The sequence below is a fragment of the Ranitomeya imitator genome, chromosome 2 (assembly GCF_032444005.1).
Source record: "Ranitomeya imitator isolate aRanImi1 chromosome 2, aRanImi1.pri, whole genome shotgun sequence".
NCBI lineage: Eukaryota > Metazoa > Chordata > Amphibia > Anura > Dendrobatidae > Ranitomeya > Ranitomeya imitator.
This window is the reverse complement of record NC_091283.1, coordinates 60,237,169-60,255,426: the sequence shown is the minus strand read 5'-3', so window position 1 is coordinate 60,255,426 and position 18,258 is coordinate 60,237,169. Positions and strand designations below refer to the sequence as shown.

At 47.1% G+C, this 18,258-nt stretch overlaps 2 protein-coding genes across 2 annotated transcripts in view; one reads left to right on the top strand and one right to left on the bottom strand.

Annotated features, from left to right (window-relative positions):
* The first annotated feature begins 539 nt into the window (after nucleotides 1-539).
* On the top strand, nucleotides 540-8,306 carry LOC138661874 (proton-coupled zinc antiporter SLC30A1-like). Its single transcript, XM_069746821.1, has 3 exons — nucleotides 540-749; nucleotides 3,049-3,432; nucleotides 6,618-8,306. The coding sequence occupies exons 1-3, from the start codon at nucleotides 692-694 to the stop codon at nucleotides 7,187-7,189; spliced, it is 1,014 nt and encodes a 337-aa protein (XP_069602922.1). The 5' UTR covers nucleotides 540-691; the 3' UTR covers nucleotides 7,190-8,306.
* RELB (RELB proto-oncogene, NF-kB subunit) overlaps nucleotides 8,250-18,258 on the bottom strand; it is a 62,959-nt gene continuing 52,950 nt past the window's right edge. The window contains exons 9-11 of the mRNA XM_069746820.1: nucleotides 17,560-17,625; nucleotides 17,405-17,479; nucleotides 8,250-9,038 (exon numbers count right to left, since the gene is read on the bottom strand). Coding sequence (XP_069602921.1) covers nucleotides 8,731-9,038; nucleotides 17,405-17,479; nucleotides 17,560-17,625 — 449 coding nt within the window. The 3' untranslated portion in view covers nucleotides 8,250-8,730. The remainder of the gene's footprint in view (nucleotides 9,039-17,404; nucleotides 17,480-17,559; nucleotides 17,626-18,258) is intronic.

Here is an 18,258-nt window from a genome sequence, read left to right as displayed (position 1 = left end):
TCATAGTGGTATCTCCCAACTCACAAACAGGAAGTCTCACACAGCTGTCAAATAGTGAGACAGCAATGTCCTCTTAAAGGGCCAGCGCTTTGATCACCAAATTGGTAAGGAAATGCTTTAATTTTTCAAATTGTATATATTTGGGAAAAAACTTTATATTTGGTCTTCTTTAACTTTATCAGGTTTCCCCATGAGTTGATATGTCCCCTTTTAGCAGATCTTCACTTTACATTTGCTGTGTACAGTACAATGACTGCTAAGAAACGCTGACCGACAGAAATCCCTAGACTTAGAACAGCTGAAGGTCGATAAGGCGCAACTCCTGGTAATTGATCATGCAGACACAGGGAATTAAACTTTATTGCTAGTATGAGGGGATAGGGTTCATTTTATCTTTGGTCACCGGGCCATTGGATTTTTTTTTTTCTTCCTTTTAGTGTATATAAATGGCCATTGTTAGGCCGTTGTCAGCTGAACGAGAAGGGATTGCATGGACTGGGAGGGGGGGGGGGAGAAAGGGGCTTAAAGAGGGGACATATGATTAATAAAACAACTATTGGAGAGGAGGGAACCAGGCACATGGTCGGCCACAGCTGGGAGGAAAGACCCAAGAGGTGAGGGGTGGAGGAACCCCGCTGACAGTGACCCAGAGACATCACACCAAGGGGGGAGTGTGACCAGCACATGATCCATGGAGGGGGGCACCGCGGACGCAAGAAAGAGGCCAACACTGGAAGAAGGCGAGAAAGGTAAGAGAATGAAGTAATGGGACAGGTGATTCTCCGCAACCCTGGAGACAGCAATGCATGGAGGAAAGAGACAGACGTGACAGCAATGAGAAGAAGGCATCAGCTGCTGCTGTAAAGCCCCCTTGTCTCCCCTCACACTGCCCCTTCAGCATTGCCACAGACTCAGGAATGTGCTCGCATGTCCTTTCATTCTTTTTTACAGAGATCCTAGCAACCAGCAATTCTCTGCCAGTTGTAGTACTACTAGTTGCAGCATGTTGTGCAGTGATTAGTAAAGCACTGATTGAATTCTGTTTTTTTCCAAAGTTGCAGTATTCTGAATTCTGTTGCTTCCAGGTACCTGTTCTTTCCCTCAAATATACTCCAGAGGAGCATTGCATGGCTTGTAAGCCTCCTCACACCAACTTGGAAAAACGTTACCCATTAGCCTTCCCTCAAATAGCCATGTACCAGTCATTAGCAGTACCAGGCGGGACAACGCAAGAAATCAGTCAGTGAAAATGTACATCAGACTGATGGAATCGCATGTTGTCCATTCATTTTTATTTTTTAATCAATTTGTTTGTGTACAAAAATTCTTTCTGTAAATCTGGCCAGAATAGCGCAGGCCTCCATCTTGTTTTTTTGTGCAGGCCAACGGTCAAGGCAAAGAAATACCAGGACATGTGAATGGCCCCATAGAGCCCAGTTCAGAATTCGTAAAATTGCATGCAAATATTGCAAACGTTTTATGTAACTCTTAAGTTGTGCAAATATTTTACGTTTGATTTTTTTACGCCACTCTGTCAACTTTTTGAAAAGTGTGTGGCATAGGCATGAGCGAATACGTCTCTGTCAAGCCAACTTTAGTCCCGAGTTTGGTTCAAGTGCCAGAACTCTACCCGAACTCCATAGAAATCATGAGTACCCCAACTTTGGTGCTGTAAAATGGTCATAGAAAGGGCTAGGGGGGCGCCAAAGCTCTCTCTCCAAACTGTCTCTTCCTCTCTCTCTCCAAACTCACTCTCTCAATCTTAACTTTGTCTCCAAACCCTTTCTCTCTCCAAACTCTCTATCTGAACCCTCTCTCTCTGTCTCTGAACTCTCTATCCAAACCGTCTCTTTCCACGAAACCTCTCTTCGAACTCTCTCCAAACCCTCTCTTTGAACTCTCTCCAAACCCTCTCTTTGAACTCTCTCCCTGAACTCTCTCTACTTCTCTTTACAAACTCTCTCTCCGAACCCTCTCCATTTTTAAACTCTCTCCAAACCCTCTCACCACTCTCTCTCCAAACCCTCTCTCTCCCCCTCTGAACTCTCTCTCCAAACCCTCTGTCTCTCTTTCCGAACCCTCTGTCTCTCCAAATTCTCTCTCTGAACCCTCTCTCTTAGGTCACAAATTGGTGTAAATTACAACCGAAATGTGTACCAGCCTCTGGTGGTGCCCTGTTGTTGAGCGATGCACCAAATGTGCCTCGTAACGAGTTCAGTTTTGCTAGTGACTGTGTTGCTGTTATTTGCAATGTATAAAAGTATTGCACAAGGTTTGATAAATGTGGTACATATTAAGATACTACACTTGTCTATAAAAATATTGCCCCAATTTTTACCCCACCCCCGGCTTATTTGGAGATTTTGACTTTTTTGTGACTTTAAAAATCAGTGATTCATAAATCTGACCGCTTCCACTTTTGAGAAATACAAATAGAGGCTGTCAAAGTCACCAATGTTTGTGCCAAATTCTGCTACTTTTCTTGCTGCAAAAAAAAAAAAAAACTTTAAAAAATGTCACCCTAATGTAACAGTGTGCCATCACTGACATGTGAATTAAGCCGATGGCCGGGTTCAAATGAGTGAATGAAAAAGCATCCGTAATTTTTTTTTTCCATCCGAACAGAGAATTGGTCCGTGTGAAAAATATTCTAGTCTGAACAACACCAACAGACTAAAAAAAAAGTGTCGCCCAGGAGGGAGACTTCTGTCCAACATTGACTAAAAAATATCAAATACCCTTATCGGTGAATAATATGTGTATAATTAAGTTTAGCTGCTGAAGAACCTCTTTAACTAGGAACAGAGCAATACATTTCAGTGGTTGGCACAGAAGGAATTTCCTTTCCAAGTGACCTGTGACTGATTAAGACCTCATCAGCCATGTCTATGTGATGCGCTGATCGCCGTGTGATTTTCTTAGCAAATATAGGATCAACCGTACGACTTTTTGGTCTAATGTTGTATTTGATGTCAGTCTTTTTTTTATGACTATTTATTTTTTTCTTTTTAACTCTTCCTCTTCATATTTCCACCGCTTTCGGCGCAGCTGCCGCCATGGTGTCGCACCTTCTGCTCTTTGCAGTCTCGCTCGCTGTCTTTATAGCGCAGATTGTACTTAGCAGGCTGTCAGATTCCCTGCTGACGCTGGCAGACTCCGCTCACACCCTCTCTCTCGTCATTGCTCTGTGTCCCGGTCTCATCCTCACCCATTTACCCTCCTTGCCCCCACATGCCAAGGTCCGGCTCCCCACTCTCTTCTCGCTACTCTCCCCGCTCTTTCTTTCCTCCCTTTGTCTGTCGCTCACCCTAGGGTCACTCGGACATCTCGTCAATCCGCACCATTCTCACCGTCCGGCACTCATCTTTGTGGCTGGAGTCCTTGGTCTGCTGTTCAATGTCATTTACATGGCTGTTACTGGAGCTTTTCAAGGTAAGACTGGTGGTAGGGTAATTGGGTGGGTACAGTACCTTGGTGCAATATAGCCCCCCATACACATCAGATAGCGCTCCACTTTTTCCCCCAACACACGCACTCTTGGCTCGGTTGTGCTCCCGAGTTTTCTCCCTTTAAATCACCTGTCGAGGAAGAGTCGGGTGGTCCCCATGCACATTGGATTGCCGGCCGATGCTGCCCCTATCATCCAGTGTGACCAACTTTAGCCTAATATGTATGGGGGCCTTTATTTGTAGTTGACAGAGCAACAATGAAGCTTTGAGATATTAGATGACCAAATATGTACATACAGTATAGACGTTATGTAAAAAGATCTCTTAGCCCTGATGACACCGGTGGACTTACTTTGAAAATCCAAATAGTTGTGTAATCCAAAACATAATAAAGTAAGCAAAGCTTAACTCTACCAGCCATTCTGCCATGGATTATCAAAGTAAGTTCATTAGCCTCATCAGGTCCAATAATTATTTAAAAAATATATACAGTACAGACCAAAAGTTTGGACACACCTTCTCATTTAAAGATTTTTCTGTATTTTCATGACTGTGAAAATTGTAAATTCACACTGAAGGCATCAAAACTATCAATTAAAACATGTGGAATTATATACTTAACAAAAAAGTGTGAAAAAACTGAAAATATGTCTTATATTGTAGGTTCTTCAAATTAGCCACCTTTTGCTTTGATGACTGCTTTGCACACTCTTGGCATTCTCTTGATGAGCTTCAAGAGGTAGTCACCGGGAATGGTCTTCCAACAATCTTGAAGGAGTTCACAGCGATGTTTAGCACTTGTTGGCCCTTTTGCCTTCACTCTGCGGTCCAGCTCACCCCAAACCATCAGGTCATCTGGCGTAGCACCCCATCACTCTCCTTCTTGGTCAAATAGCCCTTCCACAGCCTGGAGGTGTGTTTGGGGTCATTGTCCTTTTGAAGAATAAATGATGGTCCAACTAAACGCAAACCGGATGGAATAGCATGCCGCTGCAAGATGCTGTGGTAGCCATGCTGGTTCAGCATGCCTTCAATTTTGAATAAATTCCCAACAGTGTCACCAGCAAAGCACCCCCACACCATCACACCTCCTCCATTCTTCACGGTGGGAACCAGGCATGTAGAGTCAATCCGTTCTCCTTTTCTGCGTCGCACAAAGACATGGTGGTTGGAACCAAAGATCTCAAATTTGGACTCATCAGACCAAAGCACAGATTTCCACTGGTCTATTGTCCATTCCTTGTGTTCTTTATCCCAAACCAGTATATTCTGCTTGTTGCCTGTCCTTAGCAGTGGTTTCCTAGCAGCTATTTTACCATGAAGGCCTGCTGCACAAAGTCTTCTCTTAACAGTTGTTGTAGAGATGTGTCTGCTGCTAGAACTCTGTGTGGCATTGACCTGGTCTCTAATCTGAGCTGCTGTTAACCTGCGATTTCTGAGGCTGGTGGCTCGGATAAACGTATCCTCAGAAGCAGAGGTGACTCTTGGTCTTCCTTTCCAGGGGCGGTCCTCATGTGAGCCAGGTTCTTTGTAGCACTTGATGGTTTTTGCAACTGCACTTGGGGACACTTTCAAAGTTTTCCCAATTTTTCGGACTGACTGACCTTCATTTCTTAAAGTAATGATGGCCACTTGCCATAATACAAATTCTAACAGTCTATTCAGTAGGACTATCAGCTGTGTATCCACCAGACTTCTGATCAACACAACTGATGGTCCCAACCCCATTTATAAGGCAAGAAATCCCACTTATTAAACCTGACAGGGCACACCTGTGAAGTGAAAACCATTTCCGGTGACTACCTCTTGAAACTCATCAAGAGAATGCCAAGAGTGTGAAAAGCAGTCATCAAAGCAAAAGGTGGCTACTTTGAAGAACCTAGAATATAAGACATATTTTCAGTTGTTTTACACTTTTTTGTTAAGTATATAATTCCACATGTGTTAATTCATAGTTTTGATGCCTTCAATGTGAATTTACAATTTTCATAGTCATGAAAATACGGAAAAATCTTTAAATGAGAAGGTGTGTCCAAACTTTTGGTCTGTACTGTTTATATATATATTTATTTATTTAAATATATAAATAAATATATTCAGAAATACCAATTAGTGTATAAGCAGATCTGTCATTAGATTTCACACAACAAAATGCATATCTATCTGTGTAATAAATTGTATATATACACAATTTGTTGAGTGAAATCTGGTGGATTTCCCATAGAAATGGCCAAAACCTCAAAAACCTCTGTGTGAACATAGCCTTAGAGTGCCTGTCCAAAAATAGAAGGTCCCGATTCATGAAAAATGGTGTTTCTTACGCCAGTCTTCGTAAAAGACATGCAGTAATAAAATGCACCAAACTCATCATATTAGTGATGAGTGAACATGCTTGGATAAGGTGTTATCTGAGCATGCTCGGGTGCCAGCAGTGACTTCGGCATGCTCGAGTAATATGTTTGAGTCCCCGCAGCTGCATGTGTCGGTGCTGTTCGACAGCCGAAACACACGAGGAGATTTCCTAACAGACAATCCCTGCATGTGTTGCAGCTGTCGAACGGCACTGAGATACGCAGCAGCTGGGACTCAAACATATTTTTCGAGCACGCCGAAGACACTCAGTTAGCACCTGAGCATGCTCAGATAACACCTTATCCGAGCATGTTTGCTCTTCACTAGTGCATATCCCTTAATGAATTCAGCATTGCTCAGCAGTGGTGTGCGCCTCGCTAGAAATGTTACTCTAGTCAGGGACTGGAGTAGCATTTCTTGTGCAAGAACCACTGCTTGTTTTGATAAATTTGATGGAAGGGTTGTAGACACCCCCATGTCCCGCCCTGTTTACTCCCCACCTCCATTCATTTTTGGTGGAGGTGCCCGAAACTGGAGTGAAAACTCCAAAAGTTGTCAAATTCTCACGCAACCTTTGCGTTGCAACTGTCCACACTGTTTTATGTCTGTTTTCTAAATCAGGGCATAAGGGAATGTGCACACGGTGTCTTTATCAGGCGGGCCTAAATGCCAGTCCACCACATAATAGCCCAGCAGCATTATAAATTAGATGGGGCCCTGTACATTGCGCCCAGGAGCATTACATGTAGTTGTCCGTGTTGTCGCTGGCTCACGTTCAGCCATGTGACTGCATTTCCTCTTTTCCCATCCTCCCAGGTCTGTGCTTAGCGGGACTGCAGCCATATCAGCCTCGGTGGTATCTGGTCCTGCGCATGCTCTGTTCCCTCGCTCCATCATCGCTCCTCCTAGCCAGCAGCTTGCTGCTTCACCTGCTCAGTCACCCGGCCGTGCACTACCTGGATCCCGCTCTCTCCTTGGTGTCTATAGCAATCATGATTGCTTCAGCCTACTCCGACATCGTTCAGAATGGCTGCCTTCTCCTCCAAGCTGTGCCTCCCTCTGCTAAATTACAAAGTCTAAAGCAAGATCTGGATTCAATCTGCGACAATAATGGACATCATGAACTTCATATATGGTCCCTTGCCCCAGACCATAGCGTGGCATCTCTCCATGTTCATTGTTCCGGGATGGAGGAATACAAGACCATTTTAGCCCAGGCCAAAGTACTTTTTAAGCGTCATGGCATAAGAGAGCTGACCATACAACCGGAGTTTGGTAGCCCAGGAACGTGCGCTTTGTCTTGTGGACCAGCTTGTGCCCACCACTCCTGCTGCTGCTCTCCACATACGTTAAGTAATGACTTGGTCTTGGCCAACGTCTGCACCTGAAGACAATGGATGAGATTCACCACTCGGTAATGGACAGTTGTGGAAACTTATCAAATGTGAAAAAGTTGAACCCATAACCAATAGAGTTGAGCATAAAAATTCGCAAGACACTGGGTCAGCTGCCACATCAGTAGTCTATGGACAAAATTAACCCCACAAACCTTCTACTATCTGCAGCATCCCCAGCACCTCTTCTGATAAGTAGGTCCTTGTGAAATTATGCAGAGTCGCAATGTAATTATGTTGCAAGGCTCTCTCTGGTCTGATGGCCACATCAATGGTCCATGACCATCATACGCAGTACCCTGTGAACCTACTATATTCGGCATTCCCAAAGCCTCTTCAGATTAGTAGGTCCCTGTGAAATTATGCAGAGTTGCAATTTAATGATGTTGCAAAGCTCTGGTCTGATGGTTACATCGGTAGTCTACGGCCATCAGACCAAGACCCTGTGAACCTACTACATTCGGCATCCCCGATGCCTCTTCTGATTAGTAGGTCCCTCTGACATTATGAGGAGTTACAATATAATGTTGCAAGGGTTCGATCTGATGGCCACATCAGAAGTCCATGGCCATCAGACCAAGACCCTGTGAACCTACTACAATCGACATCGCCGGCACCTCTTATGATTAGTAGATCCCTGCGACATTATGCACAATCGCAATGTAACAATTTTGCAAGGCTCCGGTCTGATGGCCACATTGGTAATCCATGGCCACCAGACGAGGACCCTGTGAACCCACTACCTTCGGTATCCCCAGCGCCTCTACTGACTAGTACTTTTCAGTTTATTACATTGTGGCATGACGCCACATGGTCTACTAATCAGAAAAGGAACAGTTTAAGCCACAGGAAGTTTGCGGTACTTTAATCCGGTGGCCAAGGACTACCGGCGTGGCCACCGCACCAGTGTCCTGTAAATTGTTTTGCTCAACTCTAATAACCAACCATAACAATGGCTGTAGAGCGACCTCCATTTTTCACAAGGACGATAGATCTTCACCCCTCGTAGCTTTCTATTGACTACCCTCAGACCACAGGCATGTAACCCAAAATGTTTTTTTTAAAAATATGATTTTTAATATCTACATTAAAACTTAGTGCATTGACTGCTGCTTTTCTTAAAAATTCTCAATCACTACTTACAAGATTTTCGATATAAAACCCCATTTCCCAACACAAAACCACTTTGCAGCCATATTGTTAGATAGCGTAGGGTAAATGAATAAAGTGCATCACCACCATCCTCCGTCACCACGATCCCAGCATTGTACGGTGGTTTATACTCGCCGAGTCCAATAAATCATCTATTTTTCTTGCGTGGTGGAGAGCTGTGGGGGGACGTTAATGCTGTCATGTTAGTGGATACACCATTACCTTGTATATTTACATTACAATTAAAAATGAAAAACTATCATCTTCCAAGACAAACCCAAGGTTGTCCAATGCTCCTTCCTCCGTTCAGAATACCTCGGATTGGATTTTATTGGGGTTTTAAAATAAAGTCCATTCATGAAAAATGACTGACTTCTGAGAGGTCAGCACCTATCCATTGGGTCCTCCGGGTAAGCAACATCGGCAAAATCTTGTCCATGCTCGCCAGTGAGGGCAAGGCTGTCACCCACCAAGCTGGCTGTTGCGGTGTCGACCTGAGCGTGCGCTAAATTTTCAAAATTGACTGGATCTGTTAAATCATTGAATTCTCCCTGAATCCATGGCATCATGGCATTGAAGTTGGTAGGGAAATCTTCAAGAAAAGGTTCATGGAGCGTAGGTTCATCGGTGGCCATCATGTTCACAGCCATGTTTTCGAGGTTAGAGAAGGGTTCATGAATGGGAAAAAAATCTTAAAAATAGAATGAAAATGGATAAAATATAATTACTACAAATATTTAATACATTCTGCTATAATCCATACAGTTATATTGGCCTTACTGTGTGAAGATCACTACATTAAAATGTTATTCACAACATTTACAGTCATCACCTATTTGCAAAATTTGCAGATCCGTGGGGGCTTTAAAGTTGGGGTCTCCAGAGATCTAGAAAACTGATCTGAAATAACTCCTTAAAGGGGGCCTTTCACTGGATTTTTTTAATTTACACTCTGCACATCCTCCAGTAGCCGCTGCTCCACTAAATCTGGATCAGTTTTTATTTTTATTTTGTGCCCCTCCATTCCAAAGTTGTGCCCCTCGGAAATAAAGGTGCAAATTTTCCCTTTGGCCTACTAGGCGTGTACCACAGAACCTCTCTGGGTGCAGTTGTGTTTTGATTGGCCAGCATGAAAAGAGAAAAAGCACACGCCCCCAGAGAAGTTCTGTAGTAAACGCCCAGTTTGCTTGAAGGGAAATTTGATATATTTTCGGAACGGAGGGACACAGAAGAAAAAGAAAAACGGTTTCAGATTCCGTGAAGCAGCGGCAATTGGAGGAAGCACTAACAAAATCTAGGAAAGCGTACACTTTAAGCTCAGTTCACATTTATACTGGAGGTCCAATTCCATTGCAGCTTTTGTCGTATTTGCATAGAGAGGCAGGCAGTGCTATTTTTTTCAGGTGGAATGACGGATGCCATGAAGGAAGCTGAAGGACCCCCATTGTAAGTCAATAGGGTCAATTAGGTCATGTGATGGATGTACAGTCTCACTGAACTCAATTACAAAACTAACCTACTCAGCTCCCTCCAGTGGTGGCTGCAAGCACAAAGAATTTCAACATTTCACTACATTTTTCACTTTAAAAGGGTTGTCTTATGCTTTCATATGCAGGTGTGCACCGCTTCTCTTCATACTGGGTTCCTTTTTGCTATGAAGTGATGCGCTCCAGAAGATTGATTGTACAGACCAATGGCATGGCTGCGCGTCTGGTCTGAGCTCTGCACGCAGATGTAGCTTTGTTTCTGCAGCATTGAGGCAGCACAGAAGCAATGCTATACCTATGCTCCAGCATTAAATCAGTGCTTACAAGCTCTGTAGAAAACAGAAGTGGTCATGATCGACCACAGCTGAAAGGCTGCAGACGTAGCCAGTAACCTAGATGGTAACCTTGAGAATGGAGAGGATTTTTAGTAACACGTGAATAGCAAAGTTGCTTATATTTAAGAACACTTTGCATTTTTAACTACTAGTGATGTTGAGGGCGAACGTATTAAACCTAGAATCCGTTTCCTTGCATATTACTAAGAGTCTAGAACCCATTTGTGCCCCCATTAACTGAAATGGTCCTTCAATCCAAATGGCAGGTGTCACCCCCCAGGATAAGCCCCAATAACAAATGCCACATGACAAACTATAATGCACAACACCTGGCAGAAATAAGATCTATCAATCTGAATAATTACATCACAAACATAGAACGACTTTCTAATAAAGATCTAAACATTCCAAAAAAGGAGATTTTTGTGTACTCACCGTAAAATCTCTTTCTCTTAGCCTCTAATTGGGGGACACAGGACCATGGGTGTTATGCTGCTGTCCACTAGGAGGCGACACTATGCATAATCTGAAAAAGATTAACTGTGGCTCCTCCTCTGCAGTATACACCCCGGGACGGCGTCAGCCTTCTCCAGTTTTGTGCAAAAGAAGTGGGAGGAATGTGACATGAATAACATAACCATGCCTATAAGAAGGCAACTATGTACGAGCTCAAGCAAACAATATGAGAACTCGACAGTAACAACGGCCCAGAAGGGCAACAGGGAGGGAGCTGTGTCCCCCAATTGGAGGCTAAGAGAAAGAGATTTTACGGTGAGTACACCAAAATCTCCTTTACTCTGTCGCCTCATTGGGGGACACAGGACCATGGGACGTCCCAAAGCAGTCCCTGGGTGGGAAGCAATGGACGAATGTTGTGCAGACAGGCCGCTACACTTGGGGCACCGCCGCCTGCAGAACACATCTACCCAGGCTCGCGTCCGCTGAGGACTGGGTATGAACCCTGTAGTGTTTAGTAAACGTGTGTAGACCTCCGGAAGGACGCAGTCCTTGACACATATATACGCAATGCTCTGACAAGGTCAAGTGTATGCAGAGCCTTCTTCACTCTATGAACCGGGACCGGACAAAAGGATGGCAGTGAAATTTCCTCATTGAGGTGGAAGTGGGACACAACCTTCGGAAGGAAGGATGGGACCGTACGGAGAACTACCTTGTCCTGGTGAAAAACCAGGAAGGGCCGTCTGCAGGAGAGTGCTGTCAGTTCAGACACCCTGCGTAGCGAGGTGATTGCCACCAGGAAAACCACCTTCTGGGAGCGGGACCTCCTTAAGGGGTTCGAAGGGTGGTTCCTGCAATGCTGTCAGGACCAGGTTGAGGTCCCACGTTTCTAGTGGTCGTCTGTAGGGGGAACCAATCAGGAGCCCCCTGAAGAAAAGTCCTTACTTGCGGCTTGGTAGCAATGCGCCTTTGAAAAAGCACTGAGAGGGCTGACACCTGGCTCTTAAGCAAGCCCAGGGACAGCCTGGCCTCCAGACCCGATTGGAGAAAACCAAGTACTTTGGGTAAGGAATAAGGGAGTGGAGTCTGGCCACGAGATTCGCACCAGGTAAAGAAAACTTTCCAGGTACGGTAATAGATCTTGGCAGAGGCTGGCTTCCGTGCTCTGATCATGGTTCCAATTACGTCCGACAGAGCCCTGCCTGGGTTAGAACCCAGGTCTCAAGGGCCACGCCGTCAAATTGAGAGCCCCTGAGTTCTGGTGGTAGAATGGGCCTTGTGATAGAAGATCGGGGCGTCTACTGTAAGTTGTACGATGTCGGCGTACCATGTACGTCTGGGCCAGTCCGGTGCGATTAGGATGGTTGGAACTCCCTCTTGCTTGATCTTCCTCACCACCCTGGATATCAGGGGGAGAGGTGGAAAAATGTACAGAAGCTGAAACTGGGTCCAGTCCTGAACCAGCACGTCTGCTCCGAGCGACCGCGTATCGTGTGTTCTGGCCATGAAGTTGGAGACCTTGGCATTGAAGTGAGATGCCATTAGGTCCACATCCTGGGTCCCCCAGCGATGGCAAATCTGCCGAAAAATTTCGGAATGGAGAGACCACTCTCCTGAGTCTATTCCTTGTCGGCAGAGGAAGTCTGTTTCCCAGTTGTCCACACCTGGAATGTGGACTGCCGAGAGAACCGACCCTGTGTCTGCCCAGTGGAGGATATGTGACACCTCTCGCATCGCCTGGGCACTGCGGGTCCCCCCTTGGTGATTCACATATGCCACAGCCGTGGCATTGTCCGACTGTATTCTGATGTGAGAGGCTGCCAGTAAGTGATGAAAGGCCCTCAATGCCAGGAGGATGGCACAAATTTTCAGGATGTTGATGGGCATGGTCGCTTCCACTGGGGACCACTTGCCCTGTGGTGTAGGTGCACTGCTCCCCAACCCGTCAGGCTCGCATCGGTGGTCAGAACCTTCCATTGACCTGTGAGAAAGGATTTCCCCTTTGTTAGCGAGGTTGGCTTGAGCCACAAGTGCAGGGACTTCTTGGTTGACGACGTTAGCCGGAACTCCCTGTCGAGAAAGGGTTTTTGTCCCAGGACTTGAGGATGGCTAATTGGAGAGGCCTGAGGCGAAACTGGGCAAATGGGATGGCTTCTATTGCTGCCCCCATCCTCCCGAGGACTCTCATGGCAAACCGGAGAGATCGAGGGGGTTTATGGAGGAGGGTGCGAACTCCTAGGCGGAGAGCCAGTGCTTTGTCCTTGGCAAAGATCACTAGACCCCTGGAAGTGTTGAATAGCATTCCCAGGAAGGTCAGAGACTGACTCGGGGTTGGTGATGACTTTTCTAAGTTGACTAACCAGTCCATGCGACTCAGAGTGTTGATTGTAATTGAGACGCTGAGCTTGCAGCCCTTGAAGGTGGGAGCCTTGATGAGTAGATCATCCAAGTATGGAACGACTACTGTGCCTCTGGAGTGCAGGACGTTCATGGTGGCTGCCATGACTTTGGTAAACACTTTGGGGGCCGTGGCGAGTCCGAACGGGAGAGCCACGAACTGGTTGTGGTCCTGGTCAATTGCGAACCTGAGAAACCTCTGATGGGCAGGTGCAATCAGCATATGGAAGTATGCGTCTTGTATGTCTATGGAAGCGAGATATTCTCCCTTGTCCATGGACGCAATGATGGACCGAAGAGACTCCATGCAGAAGTGACGGACCCGTACATATTTGTTGAGTTGTTTTAGGTCCAATATGGGCCGCACACTGCCTCCTTTCTTGGGGACTACGAATAGATTGGAGTAGAACCCTCGGAAGCGCTCGGCCGTGGGGACCGGTACTATGACTCCTGCTTGAAGAAGCGAGGAGACCGCTTGTCGGAAGGCACGAGCCTTGGCCGGTGGTTTTGGGGGGACAGAAAGGAAGAATCGGTCCGGTGCGTTGGAGGTGAACTCTATCTTGTTTCTGGAAAACACTAGTTCCCTGACCCACCTGTCTTCTGTAATAGGCAGCCAGACTTGATGAAAGAGCAAAAGTCGGCCGCCTACGGGTGTGGTATGTTCCGGAGTCCGTGAGTCATAATGAGGAGAAAGTCTGAGATTTTCCTCCTCTGGGCTTAGAATGGGCTGCTTTTGACTGCCAGGTCTTGTCCGACCTTTGCGTTGATCGTGAATTGTCACTGTGTGGGGAACGGTTACGATTTTGTGTTGGACGCGAGACGGACCAGCCCGAAGAATTCCGAAAGGATCGGAATCGAGTTTGGTTACGCTTCTTGTAAGTGCGTTGAGGTTTCAGTTGGGGAAGAGAGGTACTCTTACCCCCGGTGGCGTTGGATATCATCGTGTCTAACTGTTCACCAAAAAGTCACCCATTGAGGTAGGGAAGGTGCGTGAGGGACTTCTTTGAGGCTGCATCCGCTTTCCATTCCCGCAGATAGAGGATACGCCGAATTGCGTTTGATGGTATCCTCGCTACACCCCTTGCTGAATCCAGAGCTGCATGAAGCATGTAATCTGCAACGACTGCTATTTGAACCGCTTGGTCCGACAGCTCAGGAGCGGATGCTTGGAGGCCAGCTTGTAAATTTTTGGCCCAGGCCAGAATGGCCTTGGCGGCCCAAACTGAAGCGAACGCAGGAGCCAGGGATGCCCCTGCAGCTGGTCTGCTGCATCCCTGAGGGTTGAGCTATCTGGCAGTGAAAGGAGGGTCTGTGCTGCTAGTCTAGAGACTGTGGGGTCTACTTCGGGTGGGTCTGTCCATTCCTTGGTATCTTTCTGTGGGAAGGGGTACCTCACCTCTAGATATTTGCTATTAGCAAATTTTTTCTCAGGCTGTGAAAGCCGCTTTTTAAGGATCGCCTTAAACTCTGGGTGGTTAGAGAAAACCTTAGGCGGCTTCAGAGGTCCTTCAAAGGAAATCTTGTGTTCTTGGGCCTCTGGTGGCGGACCAGAAATGTCCAGCACCCGATGGATGGAAGAGATTATGTCCTCAACTAGCGCTGTATTGCTAGGAGGGATTGGGATCAGGGACCCTTGTCTGAGTCGGAGTCACAGATGCCTTCCGAATCCAGTGTATCACTGAGGTGTCCCCTGCTGGGTGAGCTGGGGCGGAGGCCTTCTCTGGTCGGGGATTGCGGAGATCTGCATTGTCTGTCCCTGGAAGGGGACGGTCTAGGTGACCTAGAACTACGGTGTCTCTCCCTAGAAGGGGATGACCGTGTGCTATGGGATGACGCAGATGAACGTGACCTGTGGGTCCGCTTGCGTCCTGACCTAGACGTGGATGTGCCAGGGTCGTACTGTCCCTGAGTCAAGCTCTCCCTTTTCTGGGTAGCGGTCATAGCCGCGGCATGACTCTGCAGAGCCTAAAGCAATGTGGAGGTTAGGTTATCTATAGACTGCGTCATAGATTGCAACATCTGAGTGACCCATTCTGGCGTGGCATTAGACACTGAGGCATTAGCAGGTGCCTCTTGGGGCTCTGACACAGTAGTCTGAGTGAAGCCCTGGCAGTGCGGGTACGTGTTGCCGCTGGGGAGAGCGGTCCCGCAGGCTGTGCAGAATGCATAATAGCAGTCCTGCCTGGTTCTCTTGGACCTTGAGCCCGGCATAGTGCACAGAGTGCAAATGGCTGGCTATGCAGAGCACCTTACAGGGGTAGCTATGCAGAGGAACCTTATAAGGGAGCCTTATAGGGAATATGGATTCACAGCCGTGTAAAACGACCCAGCTGTGATCTTACCCCACCAGTTTGCTCCTAGGTCCAGCGCTGAAGAACCACAGGCCTGTGCCCCCCGGAGACTGAAAAAGAGGCAGGGAGAGAAGGGGGGGAAGAGCTGAGGAAAAAAAGGCGGCAAAGCTGTGTAAAAACGCGCCCTTTCTGTCTCGATCCACCCCCTCTGTGACACTGTAGAGTGTCATATTTGTCATCCGGGGGGCGGGCCGGGGGGCGCAGAGGAGGCGGCGGCTACAGCTAGGCCGAAGCCGGGGCCTAAATTAGATGCATGATGCCCAGAAAGGCTCCAGGCTGGCGCGGAAGTCCGGGAGGGGGTCGGATCTGAACCGGACCCCCCCCCGGATTTAAAGGCAGGATGGCGGTGGGGCTATAAGCGGAAGGGGGAGCCTGGTTGGGGTCTCCCTGAGGCAGTATAGAGCTGATGCTGCCGCAGATACAGGGCGCAGGGAGCCCGTGTCTCTATTGTGCCATGCCTGCCTGCACTCCCCCCGGCCCCAACAGGAGCCCGCAGCTGGGCTGGGGTCCCTGGATGCAGGCGCAGTGTGCTGGCCCATTGCTGGGAGCTGCAGAATGGTGCCTGTACAGGCCCTACCTGAGGTGTCTCAACCTAATGCCCCCAGATGGGGATTAGGGAGGGTGCAGCTATGACCTTCAGGGGGCTTCATCCTCGCCTCGATCTCAACCCAGAAACCAAAAGGAATTTGGGAAGGAGGGGGGTTCTTGACTTCGAACCAGCACCCGATGGACTGGGGAAGGAGCGACATGGGGAATAGCCATCTCGACTTCAACCGGGCGCCTCGTAATAGGGGGCCGAGGAAGGAGCCATGCCGGGAGTCTCACAGGAGACCCACTTTTCTTCATCTGTAATCCGGAAAAAAACGGAGTAAAAAAATCTTAGGTGTGCCTCCTATGCGACACTAAGCAAAAACTGGAGAAGGCTGACGCCGTCCAGGGGTGTATACTGCAGAGGAGGAGCCACGGTTAATCTTTTTCAGATTATGCATAGTGTCGCCTCCTAGTGGACAGCAGCATAACACCCATGGTCCTGTGTCCCCCAATGAGGCGACAGAGTAAGATTCCATTATCTGCCGAACACTTCTTTTCTTTAACCCCTAGGTGGCAGTGCGAGTGCATGTAATAAATGTGCTCTAGGCCCATTTGCGCAGACTTTAGGGTAGGACCTAGAGGAAGTAGTCACGTCGTAGCCGTAAGCTGCAGCAATTATTTGATTTTTGCATGGGGAACGCATGTCCGACCTTACTGCTGTTTGCAATATTGCGTTAATAGGGGAAAGAGAGAGGAATATCCCAATAAACTGTTCTCATCCCTCTGCAGCAGATTGCAAGAATCATCATATTGTCAAGAAACCTTTCCAAGAAGGGAGGACAGTGCAAATCAAAAACCTCTGAAGCAATATCACACGCAAACGTTCCATGTAGATGGAACGGCTTAAAGGGGTGTTTTCAAGTAATCCCCTTTCTATAGAATAGGAGATAACTTCCCGATCGCTAGGGAAGGGTCCGACTGCTGGGACATGGAACGTTTGTGTGTGATATTGCTGCACTGTCCTCCCTTGTTGGAAGGGTTTCTTGACAACAGGGTTTTATTTTATCCTTGAAATAAGAGCTTGACAGCTATCTATTATGTATGGCTGGGGGGGTATTTTAATTTTAGTATTTGGGAAGACCTTCCCAGATATTTCTAGCTATACTGCCCGATGCCAGTATTTTGCAGAACTCTACACTTGTAGATTGAGCATGAGAATAAGGTGAGGGGTGGTTGCTGTGAAAGATGGCCTTCTGTAGTCACTAGATGCAATATTTATATTTCCAGAATACAGCCCACCCTGGGCAGTTCCCCAATGCAGTACATAAGCACTTTATGACTCGGCGTAAGGTATGGCATTGTGTTTAGCAGTGATAATGGCCTTGGGGCACGTCACACTGATCTTTGACTTTGATGACAGCTATGAGTATGGTCAGACCGAGAAGACTAATTTTACCAGCAATAATCGTTATTACGTGCCTAGACGGCAGGGCGTACCTGCCATGCGGTTGCAGTGTTCCGTGTAGTCAGGTCTGAATTGCCGATTGCTTTTACTCTCAATCCCATGTGGATCTGCAAATAGAAAATTCAGACAATTCTGTCACTTCCCCGGATTGTCGCCTTGTGGATAAATCCCCTATGGTTATACATACCTGGCCCATTAATGTCCTCAAAGGGTGACGAGAGCCGTTGCCGCTTTTTGCCTAATCCATAGGCATCTGGAGAAAAGATTAGTAACTATGAGGAGATGCGTGAACGATCTGTACATCTTGGGAGAGTTAAACGATTTTTTCTGAAACCCACACAATAAACAGAACGTCCTTTACTCCCCCTCCCCGGGTCCAGTGCTGGGTCTCCGCTGATCACCGAGTGTTATTGTCTGCAGCGCTGATGTCAGGTAGTCAGCGCCACAGCCAATCAGTGAGCTCCGTCCGAGTAGACGGCACTGAGTCCAGCGATTGGCTGCCGTGCTGTCGACTTGACAAACTGGAGTGAATTTTAGTCTGGGATTAATAAAGTTAAGAAATGACAGATTCACGCTCTCCTAGCCTTCCCAGAATTTCCCAGGGTGCAATATGCATGTATTGGAAATACTGTAGGAAAATTCCTGCAGAAAATCTGCAATCAGCAGGAAAATCCACACTGGCAAATCTACATAACAAGGATGGAGATTTTGGAGCGGGTTCATCCATATTTTATTCTTTTGCGGGAGAATTGCGGGAAATGGGCAACAAACAAGGAAGTCAAAATCCCCAACATACCTCCATGGTTGTGGATTTTCACTTTTTTGTTGAACTGATGGGGAAAAAAAAAATAGGCAACAAACCGTCACCAATACACAACACAAATTG